Genomic DNA, 22165 nt, shown 5'->3' with positions numbered 1-22165 from the left:
TTGCTAAGAGTTTGTTACTCTTAGTGAAGCGTGGAGGGTTGTCATTGACATCAGTCAGGGTGATATTGATGATGGTGGTGGAGGCCAGTCCCCCCAGTTGACCACCCATATCCTTGGCCTGGAGAAGAACCTGGTATTCCTCTTTCACCTCACGGTCCATGTTGGCCAGAGCTGTCCGAATTATACCTGAAAGGATTTTATTTAACATTTTAGACCTCACTATAACAAAGAAGAAAGACAAAGATGAATCTGGCTTTAGTCTACACACGCTGTATGCCTATGCCTAATTTTGCCTCAGTGTATCTAAGTGCTTCCCACATTTGAATATTTTTTGTATATTTGTCACAAAAAATGTAAATATTAGACAGAGATGATGCAAGTAAACACAAAATGCAGTTTCTAAATGAAGGTGTTTATTATTAAGGGGGGAAAAAGCCAAAATGGCCCTGTGTGAAAAAGTGATCCCCCTCCCCCATAAAACTGCTACAGGCATCCCCAGACGAGTTACAAACAACAGTGACGTCTCTAACTGGTGAAAAGTTTGAATGGTTGACTGCAGCCAAATCCACCATTACAAGACCAAAACCAGTTGCTCCTGCACTGAACGATGACCTTGAAAACCGCTCACAGAGAGTTAATCTCTGTATACTAAACATTCTTGAAGGGAGCAAACATGGCAGGGACCCTCTAAAGTTTATGTTGGAGGTATCAATGCAGGCAATGGGCCCCAGTCTTCCCTACGTCATCTGAACTGGAAAGAGTCCAACAAACCCCGACCGACCTCCAGATCCAGTGAAAGGTCATAACCCCCACACTATCCTGGTCAGCTTCTCCGTATTCCCACAGAAAGAAGCTGCACTGCGCTGGGCCACAAACTACAAGCTTAAACATCAAGGTACCACTAAAAGGGTCTATCAAGACATCAGTGCACTGTTCAAAGCAAGCCCTGTATCAGAGAAATGTTAGACTCCACCCAGCATGGCTGCGTGTGATGTGACCTGATAGGCTCAGATGTTTCATGACCAGAGGATCAGTAAATAGTAAGACTACATGTATGGCACTCTGATTTAAACAGCCTGAAGATGATTAATCATCTAAGCTTGAGTATGTGCTCATTTTCATCCTTTCATAGTAATCAGTGAAACTCAAGATCCGGACACTCATTAACGTTATTGTTGGGTTATTCAGCATCATCCTACATGCAGGTGCGTACATAATATAATAAGGTTGTATACCTTATTATATTTGACTTTTGATCTAAAACAAGGCAAAACATAAAATTATATATAATTATATATACAAATACTCTGTCTACTTGGAAGGCTTTCTTAAATTAATAGAAGGCAAGAAGAGTGCTGGCTATGAGTGATTTTGTGAGCTATCTAATTTAAAGTTAACAGTTCATGTGTATAATGTCTGTTTCTTTACAGTAGATGTTTGCTGTGGTGGATGAAGCAGCTACAAAGTTTGCTTTTCTTCACACATGAGTTTAACCTGGACCAGGTGACCCTGAATCCTCCCTTAGTTATGCTGCAATAGACGTAGACTGCCGGGGGATTCCCATGATGCATTGAGTTTTTCCTTTCCAGTCACCTTTCTCACTCACTATGTGTTAACAGACCTCTCTGCACTGAATCATATCTGTTATTAACCTCTGTCTCTCTTCCACAGCATGTCTTTATCCTGTCTTCCTTCTCTCACCCCAACCAATCACAGCAGATGGCCCCGCCCCTCCCTGAGCCTGGTTCTGCCAGAGGTTTCTTCCTGTTAAAAGGGAGTTTTTCCTTCCCACTGTCGCCAAAGTGCTTGCTCATAGGGGGTCATATGATTGTTGGGTTTTTCTCTGGATGTATTATTGTAGGGTCAACCTTACAGTATAAAGCTCCTTGAGGCGACTGATGTTGCAATTTGATGCTGTATAAATGTCTTTTTCTCTTTAAGACTCTCCTGTAATTTAATTTAACTGGTACGTGTTATTTTAGAATTTAGAATCAGTGCTTGCTCATAGGGGGTCATATGATTGTTGGGTTTTTCTCTGTATCTACTGCACAATATAAAGCGCCTTGAGGTGACTTTTGTTGTGATTTGGCGCTATATAAATAAAATTGAATTGAAATTGAATTGAATGAGTTTAACGTGCGGTTTGATGAAGGACGCCCGGCAGCTTTTTCCCAATAAAGGTCTTTACAGGAACAAAAGCTGCTGTTCTTTCACTATATGTGTGCTCCTATGTTTCTATTGCAGGTCTATATTTACATTGACCTGCAATAGAAACAGTCACAACGTAAAGCTCATGTTTCCATGGTAACTTGTCTTTGTGGTGCTTGTTTTATCAGGGGTAGGACTGGGGAGTAACTCGTGAGGTATCATGAAGTGAACTGAATTCATGCGACGTCTGAGTTCTGTTAGTACAACTGTATCAATTATTCTTGCTTTGTAACAGAAACGTTCCAGCTGCTGTCCTGTCACCTGTTTTGGGGTCCACAGAGAAGTAGGGCTGGCCGTGAAGGATGCTGTAGACAACGCGAGCACTGTTGCCATACGTGGGGTCATCTGCATCTGTGGCAGTCACCTGTGTCACGTAGGTTCCTAAACAAACACAAACATGTTTGCACAGATTATGTTAATACAGATTACGTTTCTCTCTAGAAACTGAAAAGCAGCGACGTCTGCGTGCTACACACCTGCTGACCGTGCTCTGTGACTTTACTTGGCCTGTCACTTTGTGGCTGAGCTGTTGTCACTCCTACTCTCTTCCACATCGTTATAATACCACTAATCACTAACTGTGGAATATTAAGTGGTGATAAAATTTCACAGCTTAACTTGTTGCACAGATGGCATCCTATCATGGTACCTCGCTGGAATTCACTGAGCTCCAGAGAATGACCCAATATTTCACAAATGTTTGCAGCCTGTTTGATTTTATGCGTCTGTGGCCGTGGAAGTGAACCACTACTGAGGTTCACCATATGTAAGAGGACAATACTGACATTTTTTTTTAAATTCTCCTGTAAAGGAAACAGAATGTGGGAAAAATGGGCACAACTTTGCCATCACTGAGTTCACTGACGTAGTTCAATAATGCAGTAATTCCTTGGTGGCCCCAGGGGTGGGTGACATTTGCCACGAGTTCCTGAATATTGTAAGGCTGTTCTGGTTCACACACTTCTGCAACATCACATGGAGATCTAAACACTCCTTAGCCTCCCTGGGAAGGTCTGCCCTTTGTCACTGATTCGGTTCATAATCTTTACAGACAGGATCCAACCAAGTGGTGGAAGGCTTCCAACTTGGTAGCCTCAGAATGTTATATCTGCTTTTTGCAGATGATGCGCCCTGTAGGCTTCATCATGCTGTGGCCTCCAGCTTGCAGTGAAGTGACGTGATTGAAAATTAGCATCTCTGCTGGCCTGGGAACACCCCAGTGTTCTCCCAGATATACTGAATGTGATGGCTGGGGAGCAGAGGATTTTCTGGGTTAAGCTGCCCATGACCTGGTTCGGATAAGCAGAAGAAAATAGATGGATGGATGGATGGAGGATGGATGGATGTATGCCAAGACTTTGGAGAACAAAAAAAGAAAGATCAGATAATTTGATCTTGTAAACACACCCTAAGAAAGCAGTCTTACATATTTGCTTAATATGTGTGTTGAAGGACATGTCCTGGTCAAAAATGACTCCAAGGTTCCTCACAGCGTTACTGGAGGCCAAGGTAATGCCATCCAGAGTAAGAATCTGCTTAGATACCATATTTCTAGGCTTTTCAGGGCCGAGTACAATAACCTCAGTTTTATCTGAATTAAGAAGCAGAAAGTTAGCAGCCATCCAGGTCTTTATGTCTTTAAGACATTCCTGCAGTTTAACTCATTGGTGTGTGTTATCTGGCTTCATGCACAGATAGAGCTGGGTGTCATCAGCATAGCAGTGTAAATGTATGCTATGTCTTCTAATGATGCTGCCTAAGGGAAGCATGTATAATGTAAACAGAATCGGTCCTAGCACTGAACCCTGTGGAACTCCATAATTAACCTCAGTGTGTGAAGAGGACTCTCCATTTACATGCACAAACTGGAGTCTATTAGATAGATATGATACAAACCACTGCAGTGCAGTACCTGTAATACCTACAGCATGTTCTAATCGCTCTAATAGGATATTATGGTCGACAGTATCGAACGCTGCACTGAGGTCTAGCAGGACAAGCACAGAGATGAGTCCACTGTCAGAGGCCATAAGAAGATCATTTGTAACCTTCACTAAAGCTGTTTCTGTGCTGTGATGAGCTCTGAAACCTAAAATCTGATAAATAGGTTGATCATAGCCTGAAGAAGTAATTAATTTTAGGACGTCTTATAAGAATGGGTTCTAAAAGACACAATGATGGTTTGGGGGAAGTAATTACTGAAGTTAATTTAGAAAGATGGAGAAAAAGAGTCTAAATGAATATCAATGGTGCTGAAAGTAGCTAAACATAAATCTAAGTCTGTGAGATGGTTATGAATGGTTCAAATTTTATTTGTGAAGACTGTTACAAGATAAGGTTAAATGAATGCTTGGTTCAACAGAGGTCTGACTTTTTGCGAGCCCTGCTACAGTGCTGAAGAGGAACCTGGGGTTGTTCTTATTTTCTTCGATCAGTGATGGATACTAAAACATTCTAGCTTTGCAGAAGTTTTTTTCTGTAGAGCAGCAAACTGTTTTTTTCAGGCTAAATGATGATCTTCTAAATAAGATCCCAGTTTCTCTCCAGTTTACAAGTTTTCTGTGTTAAGGTGCATGTTTGACGGTTACACCAGGGAATCAAGAATTTCTGATTTCGGGCTTTCTTTTTCAGAGGCGCTACAGTAGTGGTACGCAGGGAAGATGTAGAATTATTAAGCTCTGTGGGAGTAGGTAACCGCTCTGCATTGTTTTGGCACATGGCACTGAAGAAGAAAACAGTAGAGAGACAGTGGCGCTGTCACTTGGTGTTTGCTCTCTGCAGCAGAGTATTGCTTCCTGTTCCACAGTGTGTAGCTTATCTGTGGAGCCAGTTGATTTAAAAACTTCACCTGCTAATTACATTCACAGTATTCACTATCCCCTACCTTATCGGACCAGGGGTGACATATTCAGCTGCACCTGAGCCAGCCAGCAATCTAAGGAGATCTCCTTAGATTGCTGGCTGGCTCAGTTGTGTCTAAAACACAATGTAGATAACTGGAAAAGTTTCTGGGAAAACCTGGTCTTGTTACGAGAGACTGTCCTGTCTAAAAAATTGGTTTCATTTTTAATATATTTTTGTGCACTGTGTATTTTTTTATACCTAAAATATATTTTCCTTGATAAGGAGTGTACACTTTCATTTATCTTTATGAGTTCTGCTATCTAAATTCTTCATCCACCTACTGCATCCGAGCCTGTAGCTGTCTTACCTGTTGGGGACATCTCTGGGACGCTGGCGCTGTAGGGTCCATCTGGGAACTGAGGTTCATTGTCATTAATATCCTGCACCTTGATGATAAACTCAGACTCTGGCTCAAGAGGGATGCCTGTATGAACGTCAACAGCCTGGGCCTTCAGCGTATAGTACGATTTTTTCTCCCTGCAAAACATCAAGTATTAAATTTACACACACTGAATTCACTGGCACATACTCAACTGATATGATTATGTGTTCAGGCTATGAGTCTCATGGTGTCTCAGCATTGATTCCATGTCAGGCTGCACTCATGCTGCCAAACAGACTGTTAAAGAAAATGGAAATATTAGATGTGCTGTAGATCAAGTAGTGACTCAATTTTGGGACAGGAAAGTGTTTTGTCCATAGAAATGCTCGTCTATTGATGCAAATGCATGAATAAAGGTAGACTTTTATTGGCATAGTCACAGTTTTATACTTACGGGGGTTGTTCATGTGCAAAGCTTAGTTTATCATTTTAGTTAGTTTATCATCATATCAAAGAGGAACTTTCTTTTATGATATGATTTTCTGAATTTTAATGTGACATTAAGATATCCAACAATATCTTATTTATTTAATTGTGGAGGGGTGTGGTTTATGGCTCAGCTGCAGGGGAGGGGTGGAGCAGTGGGTTCAGGGTGTGGTGTCGGGGGAGGCGGACCTGCCCATGCCTTTCCTATTTCAGTCAGATGCGGGGACCTGACGAGAGAGCTGCGTGTGGTGCAGAGCCGATGAGGACAGCTGGAAAGCTGCCCCACTGTTAATAAAAGATCACTGCACTAGCAACGCAGCTACAAAAGTAAACATGTGATAAAAACCTGCAATTGCAAAAAAGCAACAACAACAAAACAACTGCCACTGTTGAATGTGTCCTGTTTAGGTGGAATGGGTTCTCTCTCTTAGACACACGCGCACACACACGCGCACGCTCGCACGCACACACACACTCTTTAGAGCGTGCTGATTTTGTATAGAATCAATTTATAAATTTGACAGTTTTACTGTGTATTGTATGCAACGAATGACTGCAACACAATGTGATGGCAGCATGTGAATATTATCAAGCCCTCGAGCCGCAACGGTAGAAACTCTGAAGGCAGATGCTACTCATGATTGGTCTTTTTTTCAACGACTCCCAAAGTCTCCAAACAACAGGGCTGGCCGCCCGCAGTGACAGTTCAAGAGAAAGCTGTAATAACACATCTGCAGTTTTAAAGGTAATGCATATGTTCAGTGATGTTTTCTGAGGTCAGCAGCTGTTTCAGGTCTTGAACATCAAACATTCTTGCTCAGGTGACTCAGCTGAAGTTGATCAAGCCTCAGCCTGTTTTGTGGAAAAAAAAAATCGCCTTGAATCTTTTGTGCATTTTTAAAAAAATCTCAGCCAAAGTCAGCATCTCTGTGGACACAATCATCTCTCTGACAGAAAAAGGTTGATTCTGATTTGTCCAAGTCTCACTTCCCCGTCCATTGCAACTCCTGAGAAAAACAGTTTGGGAGGATGTGCCTTCTCTAGGTTCCTACTTAGATATTACTGTTTTCAGGTGCTTAGTCAGTTTAGACAATATTATTGGGAGGTACTGACCTGTCAAGCACCACCTGTGCATGTATATCTCCTGTCATTTGGTCAATGGTGAAGACAGACCCCACTCCCTCTCCTGAGAGTGTATATTTCACTGCATTATCTCCCTGGTCCATCTCAGTGTGGAGCTGCAGAGGAAATTATGTGTCAGAAAAGCATCACAAATACTGTATTGTTTTCTTATTTAGGAGATGATATGCACATTAACTGCATCAGTCTTCATTTGTTGTCTATGAGAACGATATGAATACACTGACTAGCTCCTGCATTCGGTACACCTGTTCAGCTGCTTGTTAATGCAAGTATCTAATCAGCATGACATAGTGTGTAATGTGTATCTGTTTGTAAGCATGTAGACTTGGTCAGTATAAGCTGCTGAAGTGGAACAAGAGTGATCTAAGTGACTATGAAGGTGGCATAGTTTGGGAGTGAGGTGGGCTGGGCTTATTTCAGAAGCAGCTATCTGCTGCAGGCCTCGAGGGCCGGAGTTTGAAACCCTGATCTGCTGGGAGTTTCCTGCACACGTTGATGCCAGAGGTCAGTGTAGAATAGTTAGACTGCTCTAACTTTGGTTAATGTTTTTTGTTTGCAAATGAAATCATCATTTAAAACAGTTTTTTTTTTCATTTTTTTGGGTTTATTTGGGTCATCTTTGTCAAATATACATTTTTCACTAACATGCCATTTTTAGTCCAAATCCCATGCTAACTAGAAACATTTGGGTAACAGATGAATGAGTTCAGTGTTAACAAGCGTTAACTGTGATTAATTAATTTGAAAAATATAACGCATAAAAAAATAACGCATTTAATAACACTGGCTTGACATATTTGCATTCCAAGCAAAGAGGAACGTTTGTCAATGCACCATTTCCTGGTAGACCGATTACACTGATGCACACATCAGAGCTACAAAGAATAGTGATGGGATTTCCGGCTCTTTCAGCTCCGAACCGGCTCTTCAGGTTGTTTTGTTGCTTTAACTAATTTATTTTTAACAATAATATAAAATTATGCAAAAAAGGAATTACTAACGTAAAAAAAGTCTTTTTATTTATATACGTTTATATATAAATATATACGGTGGCCCCTAGAGACAAAGCACGTACAAACTCCAAAACACATTTCTAGCATGAACTGAACTTCCAAAACAGAGCTACTAGATCACTTAAATTACACAATTGAAAGCATATTCAATTATCTTGTTTGTGTATTTATACACAAGCACTCACATATATTCAAATAATTTAAAAAAAATGTTTATTTACCTGTTACTACCACACACCAAATCCGGTCGTTGGTACTTGCTGGCTTGTGTAGCCACCAGGTAACACTGCGCCTAGCGTCCTGGAGCACTTCTGTTGTGTTTTGTACGTGCTTTGTCTCTAGCGGCCACCGTAAATATACTTTTATTTATTCACTCCACATAAAATGTAATAAATAAATCATATAATACAAAAACCAACTATTCACATTTGAACTTTTAACTATTTCAATTTTCAGCTTTTTCCTTTTAAACAAATTTAAAGTGAAACAACACAAAACACTGCAAACCACAACACAATTAAATATAAATTATAATATGAAAACAAAAAGAACATGCACATTCTCTGTCATATGGACCTGCATGAATAAACTTTCTGAATCCTTCATCATCTGCAACTGAAAATAGTTGTGGATGATTACTATACCTTTCTAATGTGACGTTGTTGTCCCTGGCTCTCTCTCTCTCTCCCTCCCGCTCTGTTCCTGTGCTACTGAGTGTAACTACCGCCCCTCCCCCCTCTGCCCAGCACAAAGCACAAGGCTCACGTGCGGAGTGAAGCGGAAAAAAGTGCGAGAGAGAGAGAGGCTGAGAGAGAGAGAGAGAGAGAGAAAGGAAAAAAAACCCATGGCTCCCAATAAGGAGGCGGCTCATGTCACCTCAGACTGATCAGAGGCTAATTTGATTTCTAAAGACTATCCAATGGAACCTTGATAAAAGCGTGGTTATGTGCAAACTGTGCAAAAAGGAGTTTGCATACCACCGAAGCACTTCAACCTTACGGCATCATCTAAATGCAAAACATGTTGCAGTGAGTACAGAAACTGTGGGAGCTGTTAGCGCTAGCAGTCCCAGTAACAAGAAAAGGTGTCAGCAGCCTTGAGGTCCTGCTGCAGGAACAGTGTGAAGATGGCACCACAAAGGAGCCAGCAGAGACAAAGAGCCTCCTCCTCCCCTCTGATGAGGAAGAGTTTGCACAGAGCAGAATCCACCATCAGCCAGACAGACTGCCCGCTGCAGTGGTGGTCCAGTCGAGCAGGGACCCACCCACAGCTGTCTGTGATTGGTCCTGCCACTTCTGTCCCATGTGACAGACTGTTCTCACCTGCAGGTCACATAGTAACAAAAAGCTGCTCTGAACACGTGAACAGGCTAGTTTGTAACTGGCTGAAAGAGACGGACAGTAAATAAGCATGGAGGTACTGTGAGTAAATGGACTGGTTCTTATTTAGTGGTTTTCTACTCTGAGCATCAAAGCGCTTTATACAACTAATTCATTCACCCAATCACACAAGCACTTTTTCTAAGCTGTTAGTGCCTATCTAACATTAACATACAATGGATGAGCAACAGGGGGTTAGTATCTTTCCCAAGGATATTTGGCATGAAGACTAGGAGGAAGCCAGGAATCGAACCACCAACCTTCCAATCATTAGATGCTCTACCGCCGGAGCTACATGTTTTATGTTCACTGTTTTAGCCATGTACAAAATAATGTTGGCTCAGGTTACTCAGAGTTTAAAGGTGAAGCTGCTCAAATAACCTTTTATGTTTATTTTTTTAAGAAGATTAAACTTCACTCATGTTGAAATTATTATTATTATTTAAAAACAAAGCCATTTTGAAAATATACTTAAAGTACTTAAAACAGCGCTTCATTTTTAAGCCTGCCCAGGGATTTTTTTTCTAGAAATGTAAAGAGCTTGAGTTTCCAATATTCATGTCCATGTTTATTATTTGATTCTGTCGCCCACTAAAACCCTTTTAAATTAAAAAAAAAACATTTGCACTTTGAGGAATATTTTCTTGTGCGATTAAATGTGATTAACCGAGATGATTAATTACAAAGCCTCTAATTAATTAGATTATTTGTTTTAATTGAGTCCCACGCCTAATAATAATACAATGTATTAATCAAACAACATAATTTCTCATTCAACAGAATAATCTCTTGTTTGTAGAATATATACTACAATTACTATACTAACTAACACTATTTCCAAATAAATTATCCATAATAAATATAAAGTCAACAAATATTTTCAAAACAAGCTCTACTGTGCAGGGCATTACACTTATCTAAAAGGGGTTCAATATATGAAATATGAAAGTCAACAACTAACTGACCAGTGGGCTCCAAACATTGCAATGAGGATCTATTTAGACCTTTTGTAGTTTAATTAATAACCAGTCGGCTAAGATGTTGGCGTAATAAACTGTAATAAGTTGCAACCATTGCAACAAGTCAGTTTGTGAAATGAAGTCCCTCCTAGATATTCAACGATCAGCTGCAGGTGATTTTTAGCAGTAGAAATGTGACGATGTTACAGAGCGGGGGTAGACCAGTACTGAGGCACACGTTCCAAACACTGATCACTGTGTCAGACAAAAACAGTTCATGCATGAAACTCAGAGCAACACGAGCTAATAAACCAACCACTTACAACCACATGTCCAAAAAAGTTGTAAAATGTAAATCAACCGAATGCAATGATAAAAACATGATATGTTTATCTGTGAATTGTTTCTTCTCTCAACAGGAAAACATATACAATATTTATAATGAGACAATTATAAGAAATCATAAGTAATGATGGACAGAAGTGAACCAATCTGAAATAATTCTGCCTAAAAGTTATTTTTGAATCATTTAAAATAGACATCAAAGACGTTAAAAATCTCATCATCTACCGTACAAAATGACATAAAGAGTCCAAGAATCTTGACGAGGCTAAAAACCAATACTGAAAGCCGTCAGGCCATCAGCACGATTCCAGCATCAGTTATGAACACAGTTTGCTGTTTAAAGCTCTGCTGTGGTATCAAGAAGTCAGAGATCAACATTATCCAGAAATACCATCGTCTGCTCTGGTACAAAGCTTATGTGGAAAATAGTTCAGTGATCAGACAAATTCAAATTCTCTTTGGAAAACTACAAAGGAGAGGGACTATTCGGCTTAATACCCAGTGGTGGTGTTGATGGGGGGGCGGGGGGAGCTGGTGCGCATCAACGCCTATGTAACTGACAACTATAAGTGCTGACAGGTATATACAAGAGCAAAGAACACTACTTTTTCAGGGAAGGCCTCACATTTTCTCCTCTTACAGGAGCCTGGATTTTTAGAGGAGAGCTCCAAATCAGTGCTCACCAATTTCGAACATTTGATGCACTGAAATGAAGAATATGACCAAAAATCCGTAGAACAACTAGAATCCAGTTGTTTTTTGTTTTTTAGGCAAGGCCTTGTGTATTTCAGCAAGGACAATTAAATTAATATTAACTCAGGTTTGTATAACCCCTGTCAAGAACCTCAAAGATGCTTCACAAAAAAGTATAAATAAATGAAAGTATATAAATAAACACAAAGGTAAACAACTCCAAAGGAAAGCAGAGTAATACAAACTGATGACCAGAGTCCACTGACATCTGCTGCTAAACAACACACTTAGTGCACACCCTCCCCAATGGGAGTAACACGACAATCAGTAGTGTTCTTACACACACACACACACAGTGTGAACACTGCCCAACAGCCCTATTTGCTCCCCTCTTCTTCTTCTTTAAAACCCGCAAAGCTGATTATGAGGGGAGACACCTGCTGTCACTGGGAGGAGCACAAATCCTCCAGAAGAAGGAATGCGCGCACACACACACACACACACACACACAGACACACACACAGCACTACAGCTTTAACTACATATCAGCCAATAGCTGGTTAGCCAGAACTGTAATCTAAACAATCTGTATTCAAATCCTATGTGCGAAGTGGCTGGATTTATCTTGATGAATAAATACATAAAAGTATGTGTGTGTGTATATATATATATATATATATACACGCACACACATATATATACACACACACACACACACACACACATATATATATACACACACATATATATATATATATATATGGTAAATGGCCTGTATTTGTATAGCACTTTACTTAGTCCCTATAGACCCCAAAGCGCTTTACACTACATCTAGTCATCCACCCACTCACACACACTCACACACTGGTGATGAAGTTACATTTAGCCACAGCCACTCTGGGGCTCACTGACAGAGGCGAGGCTGCCGGACACTGGCGCCACCAGGCCCTCTGACCACCACCAGTAGGCAACGGGTGAAGTGTCTTGCCCAAGGACACAACGACCGAGACTGTCCGAGCCGGGGCTCGAACCGGCAACCTTGCGATTACAAGGCGAACTCCCAACTCTTGAGCCACAATTAACAGGCTGATGTGAAAGATTGCTGCCACACCTCCCCCTCGGCCTGTGCTTCGAGGTTTCTGGTAGTTAGAATGACTCGGGGGTGTTGATTCATTTAAACTAACATAATCATCCTGCTGCAACCAGGTTTCTGTAAGGCAGAGTAAATCAATTTGTTGATCAATTATTAAGTCATGTACTAACAGAGACTTGGAGGAGAGAGACCTAATATTTAATAATCCACATCTCACTGTGTAACTCTTTGGTTCAGATGTGGATACTGTATTGTTCTTTCTTTGTAATTGTTTATGTTTAAGTTGTTTGTTGCTGGTTTTTAGTTTGTTTTTTGTCTGTTTGGAAGCTGACACAGTCTCTATGGAGATGGGTTTTTGGGGAAGTAGCAGGAGGAGAGAAGCTGCAGAGAGGCGTGTAAGACTGCAACTCTGCTTCCTGGTCCCAACTCTGGATAGTCATATTTTGGGGGGGTTAATAAATTTGTCCATGTTTCTAGAAATGAGAGCTGCTCCATCCAAAGTGGGATGGATGCCGTCTCTCCTAACAAGACCAGGTTTCCTCCAGAAGGTTTCACATGTCTGAGAACAGAATCACCAATTACCAGAGTTTGACCCCCGGCGGGTGTGTCACCGAGTGGGGAAAAACAGACACATGGTTGGTGGTGTACCTGGGGCTTCTGTTTAAGACTACGCTTCCTCCTCACCATCACCCAGCCGCCCTCTTTCCCCAGCTGCTCAGGACAGTCTGCCGGGGAACAGCTAGCGGGGCCTACGCTGTCTTCAGCTGCACCGTTACCAAACAAGGCTTAGAAATGGGCAAATTTCATTTAGACAAGAAATGGTGCAACCTTTTGATACTATTATGTTGTAATGAAGCATTGTGTTAAAATCAGCTTATTCTATTGGTAACCAGAGTGATGCACTCAGCCACAGAGGACCATCTCCATTAAAGGAAAGAAAAAGACAGAGAGATGGAGATCATCTGTCATAATGTTCTGTGTAAGTAAAGTTGGGCTGCCCAGCTCTGTAGTAGTAGTTATAAAGTAGCAGGAGTATAACAAATCTCCAAATACATGGTTTAATTATCTTCTTGGTTTTTCACACGTTTACCCCTGATGTGGACTTCAAGTCAACAAGGAAGGGTGTTCATCATCTGTACTGGCTTCTATTGTGCATCACCAGGTTGTCTTCATTATGTTTAAATACTTACATGTATTCAGTTTCTTCCATGTGATTTGCTGATTAGATAGAATTTGAACAGGTGCAACAGCAAAGAGTTTTTTGGTATTTGTTTTTTTTTTTTAGTAGTACTGGAGTAGTAGCATAGCTTATCTTAGCTTAGCTTAGCCATCTGCTCTCATTTTTAAGTATCTTACTGTGTTATACTACAAAGTTTGGGAGTTTGTACACTTTAGTTTTATCTGATTTGATAGTTTTCCTCTGATATTTTTAGAGTTCTGTGAGATTTTTTAGTTTTCATGCCTTTTTGTTTTCTTCTTATTTCAAATAAAACATCTCAAAGCATTTGAAATGAAAGCATATATTTTAGCCTTATCTGGATATTTTCTAAAGATTTCATCCAAATCCACTTCCTGGTACAAGCGAGCTCCAAGCAGAAAAATGTAAAAATGAAGCAACATGGACGAGCTAAAAACATCAGGTCTTTTCTGTTAAAATTAACAGAAGGTAAAGAGTCAGTAATGTTGGTAAAGTTGCTGTTTAAAGACAAGTACAGAGTACACACAAGCTCTCTCAAAATAATCTGGTAACAGCATATATAACGATCGTATATAACGATTTTGTTTCGCTTACCTTTCCAACATACTGAGGTTCAGATCCCATGTACTCCTCCAGGACAAAGAACTGGTTCCACACCCATCCTCTCTTAATCCGGTGAGTTCCCAACCTACCCTGCCTCCGCCATCTCCTCTTGCCCTCCACTGATGGAACTTCCCCCAAAGAAGGCCTCAAACTCAGATTTTTCCTCCCTCCACCAGAAAATGTAATGGCACCCCTGCTAGTTCTGTTGTGGAGGGAAGTCTGCAAAGGGATTTGGGAGGAGTGGTCCAATAACAAGCAGGATCCCACCAGGAATATAGTGACATATCTCTTTGTTATCATCAGTGAATGTGTTTGTCAAAAAAAGGGAAAGCAATGTTAAAAACAAACTGGGTTAGTTTGAGGTTGAGAATGAACATCCAAAGCTGGATTTGACCTGCTGGCACGGACTGGGCAAGAATTCCACTGTATTCCCAGATAATTCATATACTGTCATTGCTCAATCAGGCAAATCTCTGAAGGTCATTGTTGGTTGGCCTGGGTTTGTTGGACCATGAGTTTCGTCCTGTTCTGTGACTGCAGAAGAACCACCTCGTGTTCTCCTCAGTTCCTCAGCAGAGACACCTGGAAGAACAGGTTTAAATAGCAGCATTATAATGTAGACTTGAACAAAACAGTTCAGCTACAAAGTCTCACTTTTGTTACTTACATTTACTTATAAACTTTAAATCTATTAATGCTTTATTACATTTGAAGCTTTAGTGGAGACAAAGTCAGAGAACAAACTATTATCCCACCTGTAATCCTGACACTGCTCTGCAGCGCTGATTGGACAGGTAGTGGAGTACCTGCTGTGACACAGATCCACTGGCACAAGGACATACAGGAAATCTTAATCACACATCAGGATCACTGGTACTGTCATTTTAATGTTTTATTGCCAATTTAAATTGTGTTTGCTTTGTTTTGCATTAAAAGAAGAAAATGGATAGATGGGTGGTCTCAGCATACATTTTTACTTATCTTATTAAAACTTAAGTACTATTACTTAAGTGGGATTATGAACTTTTTTTTATGTAAGCATAATTTTTTTCCCTTCCTTCCTGTCTCAATGGTTTTCTAAAGCAGTTCATTTTGCCTTGTTTGAACCATTAAATACAAGCGGGAGGTGATGTTAATACCTGATTAGTCTTGTCATGCACCTGCTTCACAGACTTACAGTGAATACATAACAACACCTACGCTCACATTGTTGTACGCTCCGTCAGAGGGGCAGTGTCTGAACGGCTGCCATCACTGTGACATAGGGCCAAGGACCTGGTATGGACCCCCCCATGATTCAGTGACTGAATCATCGTTGTTCTTATGATGGGGTTGATGATTTTCTCTCACGTGTTTTTAAATAATTCTTACTGAACTTTTTTGTCTACACACTGTCAGACTGCACGTGTAAAGGCTTCCACAAAAATCACTCACAATCTTCTGGCAGTGCTCTGTCATTTTGATTATTATTATAATAATCTGGGCAATGAGAAAAATGATGAGTACTGAATTACTAAAAGAAACAGCTGACTACTGAAAACTGGGGCATGCTTGATTTTGAAAGTTGCTTATACGAATATAAGTTACGTCATATCTAAAGTTGAATGACGTTTCATTATGAGGGCGACTCATCCTTAACTGTTGTGCTGAGCACAGCAACTAAATATCTCCAAACATTTGTACTTCTGATGCCCGAGCTGGACTAAGTTTTTGGTTGTTTATTATTTGTTTTTCTTAAATTTATTACAAGAAACAGTCAAATAAAGGTTCCATTTAAAAAAAAGAAATCACTTTTAAGTAATTGTAGAACGACCCTCTTTCATCTTTAATTATTCATTTATTTTTTCTTGTTCAGTGACAGAAATCGAATTCATTTTGGGCTGAACGCAGTGTCTTAAAGTCCCATTCAGTCACTGAGAGAGGATCTGCATCCAGACTCTTCTTCATCACAGAGGATGTTTGTTCACACACAGTCCCGATCAAACGTTTAAACCAAAGTTAACTTTCGAACATTTGTTGCCACCATAAAAAAGTCTTGTCTTGTTCAGGCAATTGATTAGGTTTTTTTCATGATGTTGTTTATGTTTTCATTAATTGAATTCATTTATCCACTTGATGGCTGCTCGTTCTCGTCAGAATGCTGTTTTTTGGTAAACAAACACACACTGAGGTTTTAGTCATTGTACCTCATGTAACACAACTATAACCAGTAACAATCTAACATTAGCATTTAATATTTTAGTGTACCAGAACTGCAACAGTGATGCCACCCTCACAGTACACCAGTATTTAAGTTCAAATGTGAAAGCTGTCCAACCCTTTTTAACTGAATATTGTGGCAGAATAATCCACTCATAAAACCAGTCGGTGTTATAACTCTGATTGGAGCACTCTCCAGCACCCCACCCTGTGACTAACAACACTTGGCACTCTGTCATTTGGCCCATAGGCACAAATAACAGCCAGAGCCTGTTCCAACCTGAAGATGCAGGGAAGCAACTCTTTTGTCCACTGGGGAAAGCCAAGGGGCTGCAGGTATACCTAACCCTGGACAACTGCACAGTGCAAGAGAGTCTAACTGCTCTCCACCAAACTGGAGCTTTGTGTTGAGGTGAGCCAGACTATATCTAGTCAGCATCTTCCAACCTTGTGCACCAGCTCGAGCTCCTTCTGCACCAGGGGACACTACATGTACCATAAGCTAGTTTTGAGAGTGCCAGAACCTCTGCCTCTGACTGCTAAGTCTAGTAAGCACCAAACTACGGCCTCTTCTGTGGGTGGTGGGCCCACAGGAGGACAGAGCTGTGCCACTTTTTTGCACCCGGCCCCGTGGGCTACGGCCGGCCACCAGAAGCTGAGACTCTACCCTCGGCTAAGTTACCCTTTTGTCTGAGTCCTGATTTTGTGTCCTCATCCTCACCATGACACACCACAAACATACAGTTTGCAAACTCCCCCTGTTTTGCTGCGGTCATTGCTGATATATAAAACAATATATTAATGTAAAGCTGATGTTTAGTCACTCAATACCATTCTTCAGATTTGTCTATTTAAACTGAATTCAACAGATGCCTCATCAAGATAAATCAAAGCAAAAAGATGATAAAGGGACGAGGAACACTGTAAACAGCTGACCAGCCAGTTCTGTTATTCTCCGGGGAATCTCAGACAGTTTGCATGGAGCTGACTGTGAGCTATGGCTGGGTTTGTTCACTTCCTCCTTGCATGAAGGCATTGGCCCCGAGGCACAGTCGATGCCTTTCCACAGTCCTGTTCTGCTTTCCTCATGTCATAGCCTATCCCCTGGTATCTCTACCGCACTCTTGAGGCAGTGCTTGGAGACAGACCAAACCTTCTTGCAACTGCATCTATGGACGTGCCGTCCTGGTAGAGCCAGACTACCTGTGCACCGTTTCACAGTTAACCTAAACTTTACCTGAAATTAACTGCACTCAGATTCAAACATATCTTTGCTGTTCAAGCATCTCTAGGTGCCTGAATCATCAGGGAAACTTGCCACATTCAGTGTGACTCTAAATTTAGGGTTTAATGTTTTTAATTTTCATTTCTGTTTTTAATGGCTCATTAAAAACCTTTTTGAATAAGTTATTCTTTTTTAATATCAAATTGTTAGGGTTTGTTTTTTGTTGTGGTCTATTTGTTAGTAATAATTAAAAAATTAGGGCACAGTAATTTAGTGTCCTAATTGCTTAGGAGTTGTCACTATAAAGTAAAATCTCACCATTCTCTAATATATACTACTGGTCAAGTTTTAGAACATCCTAATTTTTCCAGTTATTTGTTGCATTTTAAGTCCTATGAATAGCTTGAAATTGTACAAATTTAAGTGGTGAAATGCCAGAGGTTAAAAACAAAGAATAAATAAGGTACATTTCAGAATTAGACAAAAAGACTTTTTCGGGGAACACAGCGTGGGTTAACAACCTAAAGCTGTTCTGCAGCGATGGAGGCTGAGCAAGCCTTGAAAGCTGGTGCTACTCAATCCTACAGCTGTTTCAACTTCTCTGGATTTTCTGCATTACTTCCAACCCCCTCTGTCTGCATGAAGCAGTGTTGGAACACACTGTGGTACCCTCGTCAGCATCAGTTGAACAGTACTGTACTGCTGAGAGTAGTGTGTTGGTACAAAATCGTGAGATTAACAGTGGAAGAGAGACAGACCAACATAACACTTATAAATGTCGGTCTGTCCTACAGAGAAACTGCAAAGAAAGTCAAAGTGTCAGTGAGTCCAGTTTCCTTCAGCATCCAAAGGCTCACAAACTGTGACAGGAAGACGTCTGCTGACCCAAAGACACGACTGAATCAGAGGACAAGTTTCTGAGAGGTAACAGCTGTGTGATGGCGGCTCACAGGACAACAGCTTCAAGCAGCTTCATAGTGGTCGTAGTGAGAAAGTCTCAGTTCCAGCTGTGAAGAGAAAACTTTGAGCTGCAGGTTTGACAGGACGAGTTGCAGAAAGAAAGCCAGACGTCAGAATAAGACAGAGGTTTGTCTGGGCCATGAAACACCGACACGGGACGACTGAAGACTGGAAGAAGGTATTATGGACCAGAGATGGACAGTAATGCAATCGGATTACTTATTTCATGTAATGAGTGATGTAAGGGATTACTATTGCAAAAAAAAAAGTAATTCGATTACTGTTACTTTCCTGTAGTCACGCTGCGTTACTGCGTTACTAAACCGTGATTTTGTTTGTGAGAGTGTCTCATGACAATGACGTACGAGTGTGCGACGTCCGTGGCAACAGCTGTGTGGAGATCAACAATGGATCATATGGAGTGATGGAGAGAGTACGACCATGCAGCGTTTAAAGTGTGGAAGTAATCACATTACTTTGAGTTTGATTCTGTAAAAAGTGACAAAAACATTAGTGTCCGGTGTTCACTCTGCGTGGGAAGAAAACTTCTTTTTACAGCGAAAAATGAAACTTGAAATCTGAGCGAGCAGCGAGCGCGCTGCCACAGGAACGTGACATTCACCAAGAAACCCCCGGATCCTCCCACTGACATGACCACTGTGGGCAAACCTCCACCCGCCCCACTCCTGATAAACACAGACAATAGATTTAAGAGCTGCTGAGTCTTTGATTTTATTTTATTTTTTTTACTTGCATCTACTTAAAACATGATTTGACTTTATCTGCTGGAATGTGCAGAAAATAGCTTTAAATGTTGAACACAAGTCAGAGAATGTTGCATATGATTAAATTCTTGCTCGATGCAATGTGCTCAAAGTTCAAAGATTAAAACTAATAAAACATTTTTTTAGGAAGAGGCTTTCTGTTGGATTACATCTTATATGATGGATTATGCAGAAAAGTAGAATTGGGCTTAAAGGTCTGTTGCTTTACTACATATTCAGGTTGTGCATCATGTTTTTAAAAGTAACTATTACGTTTGAAAATAAGTAATCAGCAATGTAATGGGATTACTTTTTTGGAGAATAAGTAACTAATTACTTTTTTGAAGTAACTTGAAGAACACTGTTATGGACTGATAAATCAAAATTTGATATCTTCGGGTCATCAGACAGGATCTTTGTACACCGTCGAGTGGGTGAAAGGACGGTTCCATAGTGTGTGGACTGTCAAACACGGAGGAGGAAGTGTGATGGTCTGGAGTCAGCTCTTTCAATATTCACACCATTAGTATCTACTTGATGTGATCTGTAACAAACTATATTATAATTACAATACCGTTTTCTGGCTACTGTAAAAGGCTGAATCCATCTTAGAATACATGGAAAAATTATACACGTCATATGCACAAAGATGAACATTAGATTACTGTCATTTCTAAACCCAGTTACTAGTTTAATAAAAGTATTTTGACTTAAATTATGGAATAAAAGTACAAGATTTTGTTTTACATTAAATTTCATAATAAAACCCAATAACAGCGCATTTCTGCAATATTAGGTTTATGTAAATGTAAAGAACTGTGTTTGACCATATTATTAGTCATTTCATTGTTTCAACTTTATTTACTATATAAAATCTCTTAAAATACACAATATTTTGTGTAAATTTAGAACTAAAACAACCATATTTAAATTATTATGACATGAGGACATTTACTGTAATTTAATTATGGAAACTTTCTTTACTTTGATGTGATGGTACATTTCTGGCACTTGAATATTACTGTTTTTGTTTGTCTGTTTGCTTTTTGGTTTTCTGAAGGGGGGGGGGGTCTTTGGGGGGGGGTCTTTGCATTATTGCGTGGTCTTTATTTTACAATATGAAGTTTCTTGAGGTGACCGCTGCTGTGATTTGGCACTACATAAACCTGATTGAAATGAAAAACGCTGCTCGGGTTTGTGTGCGTTCAGTTGTCCACAGCTTACCTGAGGTCCTGACACATCATGCCAGCTGGGTTGAAGTTTAGACTTTGGCTTGATTCTTTTCTCTTTTTAGCCATTTGCTGTAGATTTGCAGGCATGCTTGGGATCATTGTCCTACTGCATGACCCGATTTGGGAAAAGCTTAAGCTGACGGACAGATGGCCGCAGAATTAACTCCAGAATACTTTGATACACAGAGGAGCTCCTTGACAAACTAATACTAATTAAAGGTTCAGGACGAAGCTTTTACACTAATAAGGCTATGGCAGTACAGTGGTGCAGCGGTTAGCATCATCGCCTCACAGGAGAACGGTCCTGGGTTTGAAGCTACTCTGTGTTCTCCCAGTGTCTTATGGATTCTCTCTGAGTGAACACATTTTTTTAAATAAAAGGGACATAAATGGAGGGCTGCCTTGGACATTCCAACAATTGTGTAACTTTTCAACATTTAAATGAGATTTAAAGTGCAGCTCAAGTTGCTTTCATTCTTAATGCCCTGAATTTTTCAAATATGACATCTACTAATTGGAAGGTTGTTGGTTTGATCCCTGTTCAGTCCATGCTCCAGTCTGCATGCCTAATATCCTTGGGCATGATACTAAACCCAAGCTGCTGTCCGATGGACCCATCGGGGTGTGAATGTGTGTGAGTTTTAGATAGACAGTAGAACAAACATCCTGTGTAAATGAGGGAAGCAGTCTGAGTGCTCAGGTATAATGAAAAAGCTCTTTAGAAGAACCAGGCCAAATAAATATCATGTCAGGTGAAAGAGGTTAATCACACAGATGCTGTTAGCTGCTGGGAATGTGGTTCACAGGGTTTTTGTGTGTCTATTATTATTGTTTTACTCTTAATGCCACAATTGAAGCTTCTTTTTTAACAGTCCACATTTGGCAAACGAGTCATGTTGAAAGAATATGATGCACTCTCAAACTATTATAACGTGTATGAATGCAACAGTGCAACAATGCTTGCAGTGCAGTGCAGAAAGTGAACATGTGTTCCTGTGTGGGAAAGCACAACACGGCCTTGTTGCAGCTCCCGTTACTGCAGCTGACACTTCTTGAACTGATTTAAGACAGAGCCTGGAAGCTCCCCCCCCCCGACTTACTGCTTACCTCTCACGCTAAAGCTTGCTAACCTTGATGCTTGTTGACACATAGAAATAAAAGCTTTGTTAAGAAATCACAGAAACTTCCATTTAATTTCCGTGTGCAGAGTCAGCACCCCGTGGTACTTGCAGTGCATTTACCTCACAGAAGCCTTCCAGTGTCCCTCCACGCTGCTGAAAGTTAAGTCCAAATATTTCTCCCTCTGTGGCGAGCTCCTCTGTCAGTTCACTCCACTGAACTAAAACCATGCTCCATGTGCACTCACCCCCTGCCTCCCTCTGTATCCTCCAATCTCTCTGTCTCTTTCCTTCTAAATCCCTCCCTCCTTCTCATCGTAC

At 40.6% G+C, this 22165-nt stretch overlaps 1 protein-coding gene across 3 annotated transcripts in view; it reads right to left on the bottom strand.

Annotated features, from left to right (window-relative positions):
- Positions 1–22074, bottom strand: part of cdh12a (cadherin 12a) — a 40585-nt gene extending 18511 nt beyond the window's left edge. For 2 of the 3 annotated variants that reach the window (XR_013094169.1, XM_024805991.2), the window contains exons 1-7: positions 21968–22074; positions 15102–15171; positions 14338–14928; positions 7034–7158; positions 5420–5589; positions 2470–2589; positions 19–186 (exon numbers count right to left, since the gene is read on the bottom strand). Coding sequence is in view for 2 of the 3 variants with exons in the window: in XM_024805991.2 (XP_024661759.2) it covers positions 19–186; positions 2470–2589; positions 5420–5589; positions 7034–7158; positions 14338–14646 (892 nt within the window). In the remaining variant the exon portion in view is untranslated. The remainder of the gene's footprint in view (positions 1–18; positions 187–2469; positions 2590–5419; positions 5590–7033; positions 7159–14337; positions 14929–15101; positions 15172–21967) is intronic. The other variant, XM_076876796.1, reaches the window with a different exon arrangement.
- Positions 22075–22165: the final 91 nt, after the last annotated feature.

The sequence above is a fragment of the Maylandia zebra genome, linkage group LG18 (genome assembly GCF_041146795.1).
Source record: "Maylandia zebra isolate NMK-2024a linkage group LG18, Mzebra_GT3a, whole genome shotgun sequence".
Taxonomy (NCBI): Eukaryota; Metazoa; Chordata; class Actinopteri; order Cichliformes; family Cichlidae; genus Maylandia; species Maylandia zebra.
This window is presented reverse-complemented; position numbering and strand designations above follow the sequence as displayed.